At 37.3% G+C, this 20,286-nt stretch overlaps 2 protein-coding genes across 6 annotated transcripts in view; one reads left to right on the top strand and one right to left on the bottom strand.

Annotated features, from left to right (window-relative positions):
* The window catches only part of LOC113118562 (nuclear receptor-binding protein 2-like), a 465,395-nt gene that overhangs the window by 289,061 nt on the left and 156,048 nt on the right, over window positions 1-20,286 (bottom strand). The gene's annotated exons all lie outside the window — the stretch shown is intronic.
* On the top strand, window positions 131-18,765 carry LOC113118543 (SWI/SNF-related matrix-associated actin-dependent regulator of chromatin subfamily D member 3-like). 5 transcript variants are annotated; one of them, XM_026287810.1, is made up of 15 exons: window positions 131-520; window positions 4,832-5,019; window positions 9,520-9,612; window positions 11,520-11,562; window positions 11,976-12,008; window positions 12,539-12,661; window positions 12,758-12,880; window positions 13,353-13,448; window positions 15,474-15,575; window positions 17,012-17,173; window positions 17,262-17,359; window positions 17,797-17,932; window positions 18,054-18,176; window positions 18,400-18,501; window positions 18,699-18,765. In XM_026287810.1, the coding sequence occupies exons 1-15, from the start codon at window positions 509-511 to the stop codon at window positions 18,750-18,752; spliced, it is 1,488 nt and encodes a 495-aa protein (XP_026143595.1). In that variant the 5' UTR covers window positions 131-508; the 3' UTR covers window positions 18,753-18,765. The 5 variants fall into 5 exon arrangements, with proteins under 5 accessions (XP_026143595.1, XP_026143580.1, XP_026143606.1 ...); XM_026287795.1 differs by lacking the exon at window positions 131-520 and adding an exon at window positions 1,697-2,282; XM_026287821.1 differs by lacking the exons at window positions 131-520; window positions 9,520-9,612 and adding an exon at window positions 1,698-2,282.

Raw genomic sequence — 20,286 nt, 5'->3', positions numbered from 1 at the left:
TTGCTATATTAACCATAGTTTAACCATGGTATATGTAGTAAATCTGTGGTTAAACAAATGGGAGTCAATACACCACAAAACCATGGGTTACTACAGTTTTACTTTAATTAAACCATGGTTATTTTTCGTAAGGGTTTTATCCATCGTGGCAAGTAGCGAAAATGTCCCTTTTAATGAAGTGCGTTTTACGTCAATGCGTTCGAAGTGCACAGATTGCTTTCATTTTGTTGTAGTTTGACGACGTTCCCTTAAGCCTTCATTGACTCGATCCCCGGATTCCCCGCGCCTGCGCCCATGCGTCTGCCGCACTCACCGCCGCCAGAGCCTGACTGAAATCACAGACACGGGGCCTTCCTCGCCAGCATCCCTCCATCCAGCTCTAATTCCCAGAGGAGGGGGGAGTAGCCGAGAATCTGTCTGGAACAACGAAGAAGTTGCCGGACATCCACCGCGTGTGTTTCAGGGGTTCCGGCTCTTCAGCTGAACTGAGGGTATCAAACTTGCAGCAATGGAAAGAAAGGTAGGAATGCAACGCCATCGCAACGAGTCATTATCCGCTTCAGTCTATACCGCAAATGCGTTTCACCATCTATTATTTCAAAGCGTTTCTGCTTAGCACGTGAGTCCGATTCATATGTGTATACTAGCTACTGTAATTTTGCTGTTTTTATACATTGATACTAATTAACAATATTATTGGACTGTAAACAATCCTGCGCGCTAGATTGACACCTGTCCACTGAACTATTAATCATGTCATTCAGTTGTTATTTGTAAGGAATCATCTTTTTTTTGCCTCCATAGGACTACACAGTTTTGTATAGCTCAGAAATACAATGTCTGCTTATAATCAACAGTAGTTTGCCTCAAAACTTCTTGCAGCTGCTTTAATATTTATGTAGCCTTTCTTATAACTTATATGGCACTGCTGATGAACATCCTCGTTGAGCCCAACATCTGCTCTGCATTGTGTCTATGTGCTTTCGGACAGTGTTGTTTGCAATACTGAAGTTTGTAATTCCAGTGGAGGCCTATCCATTCAGCAACACCACATCATATTTGCTCCTTTACCACAAATACTAGGCTAGGCAGTGTGCTTTTCTCAAAAAGAGATTTTATAATGTGTGTAGGACTACAGAAAATGAATGAGCTTTGAAGCTTTTTTTTTCTTTTTTTTTTTTCTTTTCCATGTTGTGCACATTTATAATCAAGCTAATGTTTTTCCAAAACCTGCATTTGCCTACCCACCAAGCACCCCCAGCACCCCCTTCACTCTGATTGAATGGGACATTGCCACCCTCCAGTATTAGCTTTTATGGGGGTCCTTAAAGGGGGTTTTCTACCATTGGAAGATATTTTTCCTCTTCTTTATTTTAATTTTTTTTTTTTAAATTGTGTTTAGCTGGTTCAATCAACTTGAAATGTTTTTTTTTTTATCAGTATGATGCTTATTATAACAATATACAAATGATAATTATAATAAAAAAATACATATTTCATACATATTTCAATACATATCAAATTCTTCAAAATATGTTCTTTTGTGTTCCACTAACGAAAGAAAGTCAGATTTGGAATGACACAAGGGTGGGTAAAAGATGACAGAATTTTAATTTTGGGGTGAACTATCCCTTTAATTGTTTACTGACAAACTCTGAGGCATAATCTGAGTGGACCCATTATGGCAGTTCACAGACAACTCTTCAGAATCCTGCCGGTAGAAACATTCCTTCAGAGTTCCCCTAGTGTTAGTCATTCACTATTTACCCTGTTATAATTCTCAGACTTAATAACCAGATGTGAGAGCAAAAGGATCATTTACCGCCACATAACCGCCTATTGGAACAGCACCATGTCTGTGTTTTGATAGTTCTGCTTGCCGTGTTGCTACTTTCAGCAGCATTCCACTACACATTGGTGGTCCAGCGACAGCCCCCTTCACAGACCCCCATCCTTCCCAACCCACAGTCTGTGAGGGAAGCTATACTAGAACAGAGAGAGAGAGAGAGAGAGAGAGAGACTTGACTCTGGCCACACACTGACATGCTTTAAAAAGAGAGAGAGTGGAGAAAAGAAACGTCAGAGTGCAGAGAAGGAGGGAGGGTGCACTCTCTTTTGGAGGAGAGGGAAAGTGAGGGAATCATACAGAGGCAGAGGTACCCGGGAAATAGAGGGAACAAAAGAGAGACTGGGGGTTTTTATAAATGGACATGGAGGATTCTGCCGGAGGAGCTCGTAAAGCCACCAAGAGTAAACTGTTTGAGTTTCTCGTCCATGGAGTGGTGAGTGAGAGAGCGAGCGTGTTTGTTTGTGCATGTGGAAGCATGTAAATGGCTCTGCTCATGGGAAAAATAAGATGCAGCGGGTGTTATCCGTTCATTTCTATATGATTTAAAAAATAGGAACTGCTGCATAGGAGAAATGGTGAAAGGTTTTTGTCTTTAGCATATGGAGGAAGATAAGGAAAGAGAAACTCCGGTAGGATGAGAGATACTTGTATTTTGAGGGACGAGCACTAGTATGAAACAGAGGATGCTCTTTTAGTGTGTGTGCAGGCAGAGGAGGGTGTATAGCTGGAGCACCCTAAGGGAAGATCACACATAAAAAAAATCTTGCTGTGGTGTTTTATCCAGCCGTGAACATGTATTGGAAGCAAGGTTGATTGTATGTGTTTCGGGTTGTTTATTTAACTGCATAAAAATGAAAGGTTCATGGCCACTTTTGAGAACTTTTGGGGGTTGTACAACTATTTTGAGGCTGCTTTCTAATGCTATTTGATATCAGATCAAATAAAAGCTATTATTTCTAGAGACATCTTTACTAAAACACAACCTTCAAGACATCCTAACCCTCTATTAGCTTTGCTTTTGCCATGTATTATTTCAAAAAGCTCTTACACTCTGGAAATATTATTCCATAAAAATTATTCATGAATATGAAAGTATAGGTATTCAATAAATTGATGGTTTGGAGTTGAATGCAGACTCTTCAAGAGTGGTTACTGGAGATCACAAACTTCTCCATGGTTTATAAATGAGAGATCACTTGGCCTATGATTGCTAACAGACCATGTACAATTATTTTTGTTTATTCATTTTAAATGTTATAACCATTCTAACCAGTTAAATAGATTTTCATTATTTAATAGGTTGTACTAAAGCCATGTCCTTAAGCCATGTGGTGATGGTTAAATCTCAAAACCCTCTGACTTTTTTCTCTATTGATAAAGATTTGCATTGTGATTGATTTGGGAATAATAATATTGGTATCTACAAAAATATTTCTTGTATTGGTATCTCAAAACCAATGTAGTATACGTCTGGCACAGCAGTATTGAGAAAGTGTTGAGAAATGTATCCTGTGTGATGGTCCAGTGCTGCGGCCTCCTCCTGTGCCCTGAACACCTCCAAAGCAACCTTGAGAGCCAGCGATTGGCAGAGACGTACAGAGACCTGCACCAGTTCCCACAGCGTCCACATGTTCACATCCCACTGCCTCCTCACTCAGATGTTCTGAGATTGGACCTGGCTTGGACACCTCTGGAGCTTGGCCTACTTTGGGAAGCGATGCTCAGGTCGTGAGGGTCACAGCACCATACGGGAGCATCTCTGGCGGAGATCTACTGTACCCACACTGTAGGCAGGACTGTGGCTGGGGACTTTGGCTCACATTCTGGATGTTTCCACAACTTTGGTGCACATCCAGAGAGTCACGGCGACTTTGTGACTCTGACATTATGAATCATGAACAACAGACCTCAAATCTCCTCTGCAGGACACTAACTGCATTGAGAAATAATAACAGGACAAAAACCTAAAGATATTATTGCTCTTCAGTTGTGGAACACTTTACAGTGTAAACCAATTTTTTTAACATTAATAAATGCTTTAGGTGTTGTGAACTGAATATTAACAACATTTTAAACAGCGTTTATTGATAGATTTTAAAATTTATAAATATGTTTCTGTCAATTAATATTTTTTATCAATATATTAAATTATGAAATATAATGTGTATGGATATGCAGAAATTTAAATGTTGATGAATTGATATTGCTATATTCAATGTAAAAAATATTCTATTCAATTTATTTATATATCACTTTTCATATTCACATTTATTAATCTGTTAATGTTAATTTATACATATGTTGACTAATATTTGTATCATTAAATTATTTATTAAATAAATTATTTATTAAAATGAAATTCTGTTACTGAATATACTTTGTAAAATGTATGTAAAAATGAAAAAAAAAATGAATGTATTTGTTTGTGCGTGTAACCTAGATAATAACCTAGAATGATAATAATAATAATAAAAAAATCAGTTCCATTCAGTGTTATTCATATAGCTGTTTCACTATAAAAATCAGTCCAGAATTATATTGAGGAATGAAATTCCCCCCAAAACACAATGTATGTGGACTAGATGAATTGAGATGTTATTTGACAACACAGTTTGCACAGTTGTCATTTAGACTGCATTAGGCTGACTTACCCAGCACCTCTGTGTTTTGGAAGAGGGCGAGCAGCTGTCGTTTCTGAAGTGACAGACACAGGTGCGAGAGGCCCTGGCCTAATTCTGCTTCAGATACTGGAGGAGGAGCTCATAACAGCGCCCTATAGTGTCTTTGCTCAAAAGTGTCTTTGTGCATTATGTCAGCTTTCTATAATTGATTTAAAAGCTACAACTTTGATGAATATGCATATACAAAACTTTCATATGTATTGTGTGTCAGACAGATAACATCGTATAACATGTCAAATGAGTTCAACACAGAAATGTGTTGGTATCTGAATTTTAGTCTAAATATTTTTAATCTCCACAGCGTCCAGGGATGACCTCAGGGCCACGGATGCCCCATCAAGGCGCTCCCATGGGGCCTCCTGGTCCTCCATATGGGGGAACACCACCAATTCGTGCAGGGATGCCTAACTCAGCACTAGACCCCAATCGAAAACGTCCTGCCCCAACCCCGCCAGTACAACCTCCCCCTGTCCCGAACCGTCCCAGAAAGTAAGTAGCACATTCTCTGCACACAACTGATGAGAAAAAATAAACATGTATTCCAAGAGCCTTTCATGTTGGCAAACTGGGCTTTTGATGCACTTTGTATGCCTGAATGAAATTTTATTAAGGTTTGTAGTCTTTTTGCCAGCAAGCTCTTGCCAAGTATAGCGCTCTCTAGTGACTGAAACATCTTATGTTTGGCTAGTGCAGGTGCTCTATCTTTAGACAGCAAAAGTTTGATCCCTGTTGAATGCCAAAATACTTCTAGGAGCATATTAATAGCACACCATAAGTAATCAATTAGGCACAGCTATTGCCTTTCACAAGAGAGTATCACTGTGCCCTTACTACAGAAGTGTAGAAGACTTGAAGGGAGCTGAATTTCTGCAGGGCATTAGTGTCTCATACTGTATGTGTTCATTTTGGTACAGCCTGTACTTGGAAGTATAACTGGCACTTGATTCTCAGAACTGGATTATTAGCTTGACTTTAAAACCTGTTTATAGCTATTGATGTAGCTGCTAAGACCTAGTGTCAGATATTGAATCTTTTTCGATTCACATTGCTGTCTGTGTTTCCAAAACATTGTACATACACATCAGGATCATGTGATCATAAATTGCAAAATTTTGTACTTAAAGTTACGATTGCACGATCGACTTTGCTAACAGCCTTGCGGAAAGGACCTTCATGAAGGGATTCCATTGCTCTTTTTCATTTGAAACAACCCTGTTAAAAGCATTCCCTTACCAAGGGCGTGATAGTGATGTTTGGAATTTGCTGTTAGTTTTTTCAGGTCTTGTCGTTTGCACTGTATTTGTCCTTGCATTTTCATTTCGACTGTATATGCATGTAAGAGTGTCAGTTGTGATTACTGAGAGGCAGCTTACTGAATTCAACAGATCTTGCTAGAAAATTCTAATTGTTTAACAAATGTTGTTTAACAAAACTGGATTGTCAAAATTCAAAACATTTATCCCAGTACATTCTTGGCCAGAAATTCATCATCTTGCAATACAGCTTGATGCACAGATATTAACATTTTGCCCGCTGTAAATAAACCAATAATTATTTTTGTGTAATGGCAAATAACCAATAAATGGCCCTTATTAAATCTAATCTATACTATTTTGTCTACATAAAAAAATATAACATTTAATGAGTTTAGGCATTTACATTGTTATTTTGCAGACGTTTTTATCCAAAGCGTCTTACAATTGGGGGATAAGCGATTCTTTTTTAAGAGGCAAACAGACACAGGAAGTGCATGCAATACCAAGTTTTAGACATTGTTCAAATAAGTTCAAGCTAGAAAAGAAGAAAGGTTTTTTTTTCAGATGAAGTAAAGTAGCATAGAAAGATAATGAGTTTTCAGTTGTCGCTTGAAAATTGTCAGGGATTCAGCATTCCGGATAGGGGTGGGAAGATCATTCCACCAGCCAGGAATGATGAACGAGAATGTTCTGGAAAGTGATTTTGAGCCTCTCTGTGATGGTACCATGAGGCGTCACTCACTAGCGAATTCCAGACTTCTGGAGGGGATGTAGATTTGTAATAGTGAGTGGAAGTAGACGGGTGCTGAGCCTGTGGCTGTTCTATATTCAAGCATATCAAAGCACCTTGATGAAGGCTGCAACAGGTAGCCAGTGCAAGGAGATAAAGAGAGATGTAACATAGGCTCTTTTTGGTTCGTTAAAGACCAGTCATGCCACTGAATTCTGAATCATTTGTAGAGGTTTGATTATGCTTGATGGAAGTCCAGCCAGAAGAACATTGCAGTAGTCCAGCCTAAAAATGACAGCATGCTCTGTTAGAAAGGGCCGGATCTTTCTGATATTGTGCAATGAAAACCTGCAAGATTGAGCAGTCTTTGCAATGTGTTCTTTGAAGGTCAGCTGGTCACCAAAGATTACACCAAGATTTCTTACCGAAGTTGATGGGGCAGTTTAAGAAAAACCTAGCTGGATGGTAAAATCATGCTGTAGATTTGGAGTGGCAGGGAAGACGAGAAGCTCAGTCTTTGCCAGGTTTAGCGGTAAATTATATTCTTTCATCCATGCCGAGATATCCACCAGGCAGCCTGAGATCCATGCAGCTACCGTTTGATCATCTGGTTATAATAAAAGATAGAGCTGTGTGTCATCAGCATAGCAATGGTAGGAGAAGCCATGTACCTGTATGATGGGACCCAGTGATGTCATGTATAATGAGAAGAGGTGGGGTCCAAGGACTGATCCCTGAAAAACCCATTGACAAGTTTGTGTTTTGGATTCCTCCCCTCCCCGAGCCACCGTGAAAGACCAGTAAGATAGGATTCAAACCAGCAAAGTGGAATCCCTGTGATGCCCAGTTATGAGAAGGCAGACAGGAGAATCTGATGATTGACAGTGTCAAAAGCAGCAGATAGATCCAGCAGAATAAGAACTGATGATTTGGAATCAGCTTTTGCAATCTGCAGGGCTTCCGTGACTGACAGTAGCACAGTCTCCGTTGAATGGCCACTCCTGAAACCTGACTGGTTAGCGTCCAGTTTGTTGTTCTGTTAAAGAAACAATGAAATACCTGGTTGAAAACAACTCTTTCAAGGGTTTTTGCTATGAATGGAAGGAGAGGGACAGGTCTGTAGCTATCTGCAAGAGAAGTGTTTAATGTAGGTTTTTTGAGCAGTGGGGTTACCAGAGTCTGCTTGTAAGCCTGTGAGGAGAGACGTGTTGATGATGTTGTTTGAGTGCTGGTAAAAGTGTAGGAGAGATTGCTTGGAGGAGGTGTGAGGGGATTGGGTCTAGAGGGCATGTTGTAGGATGGCTGGAGAGGAGAAGTTTTGATACTTCTGTCTCAGTGAGGGGACCGAAGGAGAAGATGGGAGTTTTAGCAGTGGGTGTGGTTAGTTTGAAGTCCTGTGTCTGTAAAGAATGTGGTGAAATCATCAGCTGTTATAGAAGTGGTGGGAGGTGGTGGAGGGGCATAGAGTGTGGTGGAAGTATGAAGATTTTGCAGTATGGACTTCAGCAGGAAAGATGGAAGCAAAGACTGATACATCCTCAGGTCTGACGGATCTTTTGATTTGCACCATTTTCTCTCTGCTGCCCTGAGTTTGGTCCGGTACTCACGAAGAACATCGGATAACCAGGGGTTAGAAGGGGCAGCCCGTGCTGGCCTGGAGGAGAGAGGACAAATATTGTCTAGACCAGAGGTTAAAGTAGAGCATAAAGTGTCAGTTGCTGCATTCACATCCAGAGATGAGAAATGGGTAGATGAGGGAAGAAAGGAGGATACTCTGTAGGAATGATGGGAGGGGAAAGAGAGTGACGGTTTAATCTAAAAGTAACAGGGATGGGATACAGGTTTGCAACATTGCATAGAGCGTTTTCCAGAGACAACAGGAATGGTTTGGAAACACATGATAGAGGTGAAAAAGAGAGGACAGAAAGGCAAATAATTGAGTAAAAGGAAAATAATAAATAGTACTTAAGTGTGTTGCCTGTTTCGTTGCTTGGTGAAGTTATGCAGGTAAAGTCGCAGGTCTTTACATTTGTTGGTCTTCTCACAAGGGGGCTGAACGCTTCTGCTGATGCTTCCGCGTCAGTGTACAGACATCATATAAATACACAGTCTAAGACACTAAAGTGAAAACAGTGAAAATGTGACTGCCTTCTAATTAGCACAGGCAATAGCCTACAGCAGGTAAATTCCTTCAAATCGAACCTACAGTTCACACTTAAATGCAGGAAGGGAGCAATGCAAATTACACAGTAGGTACAATCTAAAATGCAAACACCAACGAAAATACACAGTAGAAATAGTGTAGAAGCAGAAAACGAAATATTCCTTCCTATCAGCAAATAATAATACGAACAGCAGATCTATAAACAAATATTATGCAAAAACTCACGCATCAAACCATTATAGTGTACAGAATGAAAAAACACATTTTGAGATTAGGATGAAAATTACTATTATTAAATTATTAGTGTTTTTGCAGAATTCATTTAAGTGAACATCATATGACTAGGCCATTTAAATGTAGGCTGAATTTGTTTGTTCAAAATACAGTAAAAACAGTAATGTTTTAAAATACTATTAGAATTTAAAACATCCAGTTTATATATAAAATGTAATTTATTCCTGTGATGCAAAGCCAGTCTTCAGTGTCACATGATCCTTCAGAGATCATTCTAATATGCTGATTTGGTGGTCAAAAACATTTCCTATTAATTTCAATGGTGAAAACAGATTTGTTGCTTTATATTTTTTGTAGAAAATATGATAGATTTTTTAGGATCCTTTGATTAACTTACTGTCATAAGTTCATAATAAAATTATTAATTTCTTACAAATATTTTATGAAATCTTAATGACCTCAAACCTTTAAAGATTAGTGTATATACGTATTTTACATATTGTATACAGATATTGCCTATATATACCTATGTGTGTACAATATCGGCTGTTACTGAAAAATTCTGTTTAAGTAACTAACTAGAGACACCCCAAATCAACCTATAGGAAACCACTTGGATTTCCAGCAACAAATGAGATATCTGCAAGACAGATGGACATGAGAGACGCCCAATCAGATCCTTCAATTGGATGCTTCAAGTAGGCTATTTATTCTGCTGCATGTTAGTTTGACATTTTGTGATGTCCCTGCCTGATTGGTTTGTTCCTGTTTGCAGCTTCAAACTTGACTAAAGCATATTTCCCCAAATGCATGTGTGCACTTAAGGTAACAGATTAAAGTAAAGTAAAAACTAAATTACATTAACTAACTGAACACAATAGTCAACATGCTCTGAGAATGAATGTCCTGTTTCAGTGCATGTGAAGTAGAACATGCGGTTGCAGTCAGTTACCCTTCTGTCATGCCATTTGTGTTAATTCAGAATGTTTTCTCTTTTATAGTTGACCTATGTTCAGTAAACGCTCATTTCATTCACCTGAATGCATTGATTATTCATTTTAGATCATGAATACGTGACTAGTGTCGAGGCATTCACTCTCACACCCCCACCCATCTCAGTCTCTGTTTCTCAGCTTCTCCCGGAGGAGCAGTGTGGCTTAGGGTGGACGAGTCGGACCATGAGAAAGTTTATACTCCAGAGGGGGTGTGGATGTGAATGGGGACAGACATTTCCTGCTCCGGACCTGAGGAGCTCTCGGTGTCCATTGGAGTGTGGCATGTTTGTCTGTGGAAAAGCTTTTCTGCACTAACGAAATATATGCATCATGTTTGGGGCTAAAAGAGAAATGAGAAATGAGGAACATCTTTCAGAGAACAGAAGTTGGATGCAACTCAATTTTTGTGGTCCAAACTGATGCTGGGAATGACATTTTAGAAGTCTGTATTTTCACACATATGGACTGCAAAGATTCGCAACGATCTGTTTTGCACAAATGTTATGGACCGCACAAACAGAGGATGTTCTTGTTGATCAGCACTGTTTTTTAATTCTGCACTGTAAAAAAAACAAACAAACAAAACATTTATGAATAAAAAAAGGCAGCTGTGGTTGCCAGATATTTGCCATAAAAAAATATGGTGACAATGATTCCAGTGTTACAGGCTAGTCATATTGTTACCTGTATATTTGACAACGTAAAACTGTATGTTTCATTAAGTGATAATGTTTAAAAACATAGCTATTTTAACCATTAAATCTGCATTTTACCATAAAATGTACTGGTAACCACCATGATAAAAGTTGTAAAACAGAGAGCCACAAGGCCAAAACAGTGTACGGGGTCATACGAACAAAGACAAAATGCAACGCATACATAATGCAATAAACGTTAACTAATATATACGTCTTCATTAAATAACACGAATCGCCCTAATTTTGGACAATTAAAAAATCTATATAATTTTATGTGTCACGCAGAAGCCTCTGGTAATGTCCTCTTACTTTTTTTTCACTGTAAATTATGTAGTAATTTATAGTTTTTACTTCCAAAAAAGCAAAAAAACTTGACAGTCCTTTATAGTCAAAGTACGTAAAATACTACATTAAGCAAATTTTCAATGTATATTGTTAATTAACTTAGTTAACCATTTTTTTATAGTAGCGTTTTACTGTCCCCCTTCATAAAAATGACAAACAATTTTACAATATGTTAACTATGGCTTGCAGTTTGATTGCAAGAACGTGTCCTGTGTGAACAGCCCTTTACAATAACTGAGACAGCCAGATGTTAAAGCAACAAGGCAACTCTCCTAGACATACAGCCACAAAACGTGCAAAAAATTTATATTTACGCATTCATAATCATGATTAAGTGTGATTTTCAACCTTTTTTTTTTATATTTTCTCGCTCTTATACTCTCTCTCTGATCACACACACACACACACACACAGCTGGAAAAACGTCTGGATGGGTCCCAGCTATTCAGCAGATGGCCTGTGGACTCTGCTATCAGTCACCATAGTAACATGCTTTCCCTCTCTCTCTTTCTTTCTTTCTTTCTTTCTTTCTTTCTTTCTTTCTCTCTGTTTTCCCCCCATTCATAGTGCCAAGAGAAGAAAAATGGCAGACAAGATTCTCCCTCAGAGGGTGAGGTCCATCACAGTGGCTTTTATCTATTTGTCGGTGTGTGTTTGTTTATTCATGTCAGAATTTTCAGTGCCAAGAGTGATCACACGGTACAGGTAATTATGCTGGTTTCTTTTTCCGGTTGCAAAAAAGTGAAAGGGATTGACAAGAGGGGTCCAAATTGTCACAGAGACTGCTCTTGTGAAATGTTTTCTTTCTCTCTGTGGAAAAGGGTTTGATTCTGAAGGAATGTGATGGTGATGTGATGATCTGCATAGAGAAGTGGGATAAGTGCAGGCACACGACTAATTTGGTCAAATGTTTCCATTGGGATGTGCTATAGTAATATACCACAATAGCAGGCACTAGAGAGGATGTGGGTTCTTGAAATTGCTAATCCTCCCAAAGTCTTTATTGGGTTTTTTTTTTTACAGGCAAACCAAAAAGAGTTAATTCGTTATGACAAGGTTTGTAAAATGCTGGAGGTCACATGGGAAGGAGAGAATGATGCAACACTGTGAAAATCAGGAGAGCATCAGGTTACGATTTTGCAAGGAAATACATGATTGGTTTCAGTGACAAGACAAAAACGAGAATCAGAATCTAAAACAGACATTGACTTAGTAAAGTAGACAATGCCTGGTGAAATATTCAATCATTTTGCAAGGACTAATTGACTAATTGGTTTGGTTGCAATATCGGCCTACACTGTCTACATTTACCAATATTTTAGGCCCATATTACAACAAAGTATATCTTTAATTGTCAGAATATGAATAATTACTGTTTTCATAATGGAGTTTTACCTTTCATATTATCATCATAAGGTAAAAAAAAGATTATATTAAATATGGGTTCACTTGCATTGTGGATAAAAATGGTTTGTGACAACAACTATGTGTTTTAGGAAGTGGTTTTCACCTGAATGATGAATGATGCCTTTAATTGTTCCTAGACCTGATTGCAGAATTACTTGTACACAATGCCTTTTCATTAGATCCGGGAACTGGTGCCAGAGTCCCAGGCGTACATGGACCTCCTGGCTTTTGAGCGCAAACTTGACCAAACCATTATGAGGAAGAGGGTGGATATACAAGAAGCCCTCAAAAGACCAATGAAGGTATGTTATTGCAGTTAGAGTATCATTTTCAGTGAGAAATAATTAGCAATAAAATGAAAAATGTGGGTAAAGCTCAAACTCTCTCTTCTCTTAAAGCAAAAGCGTAAACTACGACTGTACATTTCAAACACTTTCAACCCTGCCAAACTTGACGCAGAGGACTCTGAGGGCAGCATTGCATCCTGGGAGCTGCGTGTAGAGGGCAAATTGTTGGATGATGTAAGCACCAAGTTTGCATTAATGATCTTACCATCTGTTCTGTAGTGCAGCATTGAATTAATTTGCCATGACCATTCTTATTATATATATGATTATGTTCAACTTAGATTATTAAAATTAGCAAATGTAATAATTTCATTGCGTGCAATCAGTTGACATTTGTTTAATGGAAGTTTATTTAATGCATGATTCATTATGATTGATCATAACTGAATCCAACTTGGTCCTCTTTTCATTGCATCTAGCAGATGTAACAAAATGTATTCAGGTTGGTAGGCTAGAACAAACCCATTCAAATAATTTTTTTTCTCTTTAAAATGCGTAAATTAATTGCATAGAACAATTTAATTAAGCTAACTGAATGTTTTTATTTTTTTATGTACTATTCTGCCAATGCTAATGTTTGTTTGGCTTCATTCAGTTTGCAAACCTCCTTTTTTAAGCTTTGTCTTTTATTCCTTGTGCACTTTAGCCTGGAAAACAAAAGAGGAAGTTTTCGTCTTTCTTTAAGAGTCTTGTTATTGAGCTGGATAAGGATCTGTATGGCCCTGACAACCACTTAGTGGAGGTAAGCATTAACTCACTCAACATACAGCAATAAAAAACATCGCTAAACCATATTCGATATTCATTCTTTACAAAAGTTGGAAGCAATTAATATGCGTGAATCTCAAGAGTCGTCTTTGCATTTCAAACAATGTTGAGGACAGTCATACAGGGCGAAGTTATATTGCATTCAACTACATGTCCTCAAGAATCACTTTGGCCTCTACTGTGTGGAACTTAATAGAAAAGTCAATGTCATAATGAAAAGTTCAGTTAACCATACTTCAAGTTAGACATCGTTGTGGTCTCCATAGTAACATGTTACATAAGGAAGTTGCCCATGACACTGTGGAGTGATGACAGTGCAGCCAGCACAGAGCTTTGGGCAGCATTAATGGGAGAAAAGAAACGGATTTCTCAAGACAAACAGTTATAAAACCTTTCACAGCACCCTGAACTGAGAGTCTTTGTATTCAGAGAATGCATTTTACTCTTTTAGTGGAGGAGCCATTGTGCACAGGTGCTATTCACACACTAAGGCATTTACTTTACACAAGGGAGCCTTCCCAGCTGCCGCGCACGCTTAATATTTATGCACTTTGTTAGGGACATGAAGTATTGGGAATGCAGATAGACACAAGTGGGCTGCAGCTCTCAAGGAGTGACCCTTGGAACTAGCTGAACGCGCCGCATTTGGTTTATTCATTCAGCAGCTCTTTAAATTGTCCTTGGGGTCTGTAGGTTTTCTTCACAACACACACCAGATTGAGGCGTGTGATAAAAAGAGTAATTTACCTGCGGAGAAAGATGGCATTGAAAAACCCCTCCAATGTCAAGCCAAGCTAATTGAGTTGAGCTGTGAGTCATTGGCATTATGTTGTCTCTTTAAAATAGTGTGATGGTTTAGAGAAAATGCTAGTGAGTTCGCATAAAGAGCCTAATCATTTTATTCATTCACATTTGAACGCATCTCCCATGCATAAACAGCACATAAGCAGTCCATAGTTAATACAGACTTGGATCTTTTTTTTTAAGATTTGACTGCCTCCTACAATAGCTAAAAGAGAATTTACGGGCAAGTTATTTCACTAGTGTAATATTGTCACTCATATTTAGAGTGAAAAAAAAAAGTGACATGACCCATACCCAGTATCTGTACTCTGCATTTAACCCATCCAAAGCACACACACACACACACACATCAGTGAACACACACATCAGTGAACACACACACACACACACACACACACACTGTGAACACACACCCAGAGCAGTGGGCAGACATTTATGCTGTGGCGCCCGGGGAGCAGTTGGGGGTTCGGTGCCTTGCTCAAATCGTGGTATTGTCGGCCCGAGACTCGAACCCACAACCCTAGGGTTAGGAGTCAAACTCTCTAACCACTAGGCCACGATATCCCCTGTTAGAGAATAACACCAAAGATGAAAACTATAATGCTAAAGATGTGGTTTTAAAAACTGTTCTAAATTTAAATGAATAGCACAACTGTAGTGTTAATGGCACTGAGGAACAATATCATTGTAATATTTTTTTTCAGCCGATAAACCATAAATCTGAATTTATCCTGCTTCAAAGAGCTTGAGCATTTAAATAAGCATACAGCATAGCTGCAGTGCTTGCTTAGAATGAAATTGTTATTTTGCATCGCTGTGGGCACTAATATAGTTATCATTAAAGTTGTCTTTCCATTAAAGTAGACCTTTACATTAAATAAAGGACCCAACATTATCTAGGAACCAGAATATCATAGAGACTTGGAAAGTGACTACCTGAAAACAAGCCAGAATAGTCTTAGCAACCAACTAGTAAATGCATAGCAGCCTGCTAAAAAACACTCTTAACACCATAGAAACACTCTAACAACCACTACTAAACATCTTAGCAACTGCCTGCCCTGACAAACAACTCTCGACACAGACAAACACTCCTCAGATTTTCTTCAGAATACATCAAAATCTGGTTTGAAATTGCTGCAGTTTTGTATTATCTGCCTGGTGTTTAGGCTGAGTTTGTGTTTGATCCTAACAGTGGCACCGCACTCCGACGACCCAGGAGACCGACGGCTTCCAGGTGAAGAGACCTGGCGATGTGAATGTGCGCTGTACCCTCTTACTCATGCTGGATTACCAGGTGCGTGCAGGAATGCTGGATTATAATTAAAGATTACGTCTGATGGATTACCAGTGGACAGTTTCTATGCTGTAGGTTTATGGGCTTGACATTAAACTCTTTATATGATATTGATAACTATGTAAAAAATTGACTATGGGCTCTTAAAGTCTGATGCTATGGGCACTGAAAATCTGAGATTCAAAATCCAATCTAGACCTAAAAATAAGGTTTTACTTTAAGAGATTGTTTTTTTTTTTAACAATTAAGTTAGAAGCTAAATAAAATGTATTGCATTAATTATTGTACAAAGTGTATACCACCAGGTAAATGTGTTGAGAATTTGAAATGGCCAATTAGAAATTCATCTACATCATGATAGCTTTAGTTTAACTGTCTTGGAAAGCAGTGTAATTAAAAGCTATAGTCAAGTCATTCATCTCTAAAAGTTTGATTGCCCTTCTCTGTTCACCAAAGTAGCTATAGCTCTTTACTAAATGACTCTTAATTACAGTAGTTTTCACTTTTCTAACTACAACCTGGTGGGAAGAGGCTTGATTTGTCAGAACACTAAACCTTTGTCTCTTTTTCTACATTTTAATTTCCAATGTTTAAAAACAGTGAAACACATTTGCAGTTGTGTAGTTGACATGAAATTTCAAGTAGTTTTAGCAGTATCCAGATACACGTCATGCTATATGACATTAACATCTAGAAATAGTAAAAAAAAAAAAAATATATATATATATATATATATATATATATATATATATATATATATATATATATATTATTATTATACATTAAGATTTTGTGTGATTAAATTGAAGAGTCATATTTGTAAAAATGAATTAATCACACCAGATAAGCATTTAAATAAATTAGCAAAGGCTTAAAAATAGTGATAAATACTGTGGAAGAAATGGTGACCAATTACAGGTGTTAAGATGTACACTTTATACAGTTACTCTGCCGTTCAAAAGTGTGTACAGTGTGCTCTCTATTTTATATGTTTTCAACTGTAATTTATTCCTGTAATGGTGAAGCTGAATTTTCGGCATCCATTATTCAAGTCTTCGGAAATCATTCTGATTTGGTGCTCAAGGAAACATTTCATATTATTATCAAAGTTTGTTTTCTATATTCTAGATTTTCTATAATATATTCGAAAATTCACAAGGATTGCATTTCTTTTCTGAAATTCTAAATGTGTTTACTGTTAATTTAATTCATTCTTTTATATAGTAATAATAAATAAAGTAATAAGGTCTTAATGATGCCAGATTTTGAAATGCTAGTGTAAAGTTTTAACTAAACCCTTGCTGTTGACATGGTATGTCAACTATTCAAGTGCACTGAATGTAAATTGAAGTAGTGTAATGTACAAAATATGTGAATATTTGATAAAGGTACAGTTCTTTTGGAATGTGTTTATTTCATGTGTTTATTTGTTTCAGCCTCCTCAGTTTAAGTTGGATCCTCGCCTTGCACGTCTCCTTGGCATCCACACTCAGACCCGCTCCTGCATCATCCAGGCTTTATGGCAGTACGTCAAGACCAACAAGCTGCAGGATCCTCATGAGAAGGAGTACATCAACTGTGATAAATATTTCCAGCAGGTTCTGCCATACTTCTGTCATATAAAATGCTTTCTTCATTTTGGTGTCAACATTTTGCCTGATAGCAAACTCATTTTTTTCCTCTCAGATCTTTGACTGTCCTCGTCTGAAGTTTTGTGAGATCCCCCAGCGACTAACTAACCTTCTGCTGCCGCCTGATCCTATTGTGATCAATCATGTTATCAGGTGAGTGGTCATCAGTTCAGAAGGTTTCTCCATTTATTGGATCCTCAGACTTAAAATCATTTAATCTATAGCAGTTTTAAGTCCTTTGACACGAATGCACCTTTAAGGGCCTGTTTTTGTTTACAATTTAAAGGGATAATTCACCCAAAAATGTCAATTTTGTGATTTACTCACCCCCATATAATTCCAAACCTGTATAATATAACTTTTGTATGCGATACTGTACACATAAATAGTATTGTTTAAAGATTATTTGAATTGATTCCTAGCTTGATGCTCCAAAAGCATTATAGGTTATCATGTATTATTGTGTTTTACACTGAAAATACAACTGCATATAGTTTTACAATGCTATGAGGGTGTGTAACTAAGGAGAGAATTTATACTTTCAGATAATCTGTTGTTTTAAATGCCTTTTTCAATTTGAATTTTATCAGCGTGGATCCAAATGACCAGAAGAAGACAGCATGCTATGACATAGATGTTGAAGTTGATGATCCTCTTAAGAGTCAGATGAATGGATTCCTGCTGTCCACAGCCAATCAGCAAGAAATTGCATCGCTGGACAACAAGGTCAGAAAAGAGCCATCCTCGACAAGAATTATTGAATGTCTAGATGCTGTTTTATTTAACTTAACATAAATTCAATGCATAAATATTAAGTTCTGGTTGTACATTTTCATTTATTCTTTAGATCCATGAAACTATCGAGTCCATCAACCAACTGAAGATCCAAAGAGATTTTATGCTTAGCTTCTCAAGGGACCCCAAGGGCTACATCCAGGACTGGATCTGCTCCCAGAACCGGGACCTTAAGGTGAATGTGAATTATGTGTACCACTCAAAATCATAGTCATATACAGTATTATTATATCAAATATTCAATCATTTTGCACTCTTAATGTATGTCAAAATAAGCTTTAAACACACAAAAAAAAAATTGAAACTGTGTCTCTACCTAGTGGTTGAAAGGATGTAACTGCTAATAGAAAAATCTGTCTTTCTGCCGTTTTGAACTGGTCTGGATTTTCTGCTTACAGCTGATGACAGACACTGTAGGAAATCCAGAGGAAGAGAGAAGAGCAGAGTTTTATAACCAGCCCTGGTCTCAGGAAGCTGTTAGCCGCTATTTCTATTGCAAGGTGAGGGGTACAAGCAAATGAATCGTGTTAGCCACAAATGTTTGGGGCCAGTATGAATTATTTGAAATGCATACTTTTATTCAGCAAGGATGCATTAAACTGTTTGAAAGGGGCAATAATTTTCATGTTCGAATCAAAAGTTGTCATTACAGATGTTCTGTTTTTTTACAAATGCATGCTTCTTTGCTTTTATGTAGATTCAGCAACGAAGACAGGAGCTTGAACAAGCTTTGGCAGTGCGAAACACCTAAAATAGCACAGTTTCAAAATTATCTCAGTTTCAAGAATAAGTTGACAACTAATTTGCTCTACCTGTGGCTTGGTCACTTTTATTCTGGTGATATCCACACTGGGCAGTTTTCCATGGACATGAAAGGATTAGACCCCTTCTCAGAATGAGATTTGGACTGATTTTTTAACCAATGAGGGTCAGTGAAAGTGTTATTGTACTCTTATTTAATGTATTTTTACTGTACAGTTGAATGTATAACCTCACAGTACAATGAATTTTAAAAAGTGGCTTGGAAATGCCACTTTCACACTGATAACACAAATACAGCAGCTATCTTAATTGTTTTTACTTCAGTTTTCTTTTTATGCACGTATGCTGATACACTGTGTGTCTTCTCACTTGGAAAGGTAGAACATGAAAACAATTTTATAATGCCTGGGAATTTTTTTAACCATTAATGACATGCTAAATGTTAGTATGTAAGTATAGATTTGGAATCTGTCCAGTTTTCTGTACATTTTCTTTCAACACATTCTGCTTTCAGCGTTCTCCTTTGTTTGTCTTTCTTTAAATCTGCACTGTGCTAAAAAAATCATGAAGAAATCCACTGGATGAAAATCAGCCAACTTTATTTGCAATAAGTCACATTTATTGTCTTAATTTTAATATGTTAAAGAAAATTCTTGCTACAATAAGGTAAATCTTTCTGATTTGTGAACACTTGTGTTAACACCATTTTTTGTCTATTGTTAAAAACTACAAAATGATTTCTCATAAGCAGTGTTTATAAATGATGTTTGAAAGCATCTTCAACTTTAGAGGCTTTAAATGCCAGTAAAACAAAATATGTTCTAAATATATTGTGAGTGGATAAATACAATAATGCATGTTGCATGTGAATATTTTCGTGTTTTTATTTTTATGAGTTTCATTTTTTAGCATGATTCTGAAATGTTTTGAATCTTTGTTGCCTTATTAAATCATTGATATGCACAGGAAGCGTTAACCAAAGGTTAAGTATGATTATATCATCTTTGTGAATGCCAATAAATTACTTAATTTTACTGAATATTCCATCACACATGTTGATGGCATTTGTATACCTGTGACCTGAGATGTGCTTGATGCACAATTGTAACAGATGAGAACTGTCTCATGAATGTTGACCGTTTACATTTTTTACAAGACATTCTTACTGTGTTATGGATTTTATTTAAATAAGTACAGTGCGTCTGTTATGGACATTTTTAACAAGATTAATAAAATAAATACAAATTCATGATCAATATCGTCGTTCATACAGTTCACCAAACAAGTCTGGAATTATTAATTAATAAATTAAACTCATTCGCTTTATACATTGAAAAGGTGTAATTCTCTCCACACGAAAAAATAATGAGTAAAGTGTGATAGAATTGTACTTTTGAAGTCCTTCTCTAGGAAAAAAGGCACTATAAATTATTAGTATAGCATAACATTGTTATTAGAATTTCTGTATGAATCACATTGCTACTTGATAATATTACTCATTTTAGGTCATTGTGTGTGACTTG

This window comes from Carassius auratus, chromosome 2, assembly GCF_003368295.1.
Source record: "Carassius auratus strain Wakin chromosome 2, ASM336829v1, whole genome shotgun sequence".
Taxonomy (NCBI): Eukaryota; Metazoa; Chordata; class Actinopteri; order Cypriniformes; family Cyprinidae; genus Carassius; species Carassius auratus.
This window is presented reverse-complemented; position numbering and strand designations above follow the sequence as displayed.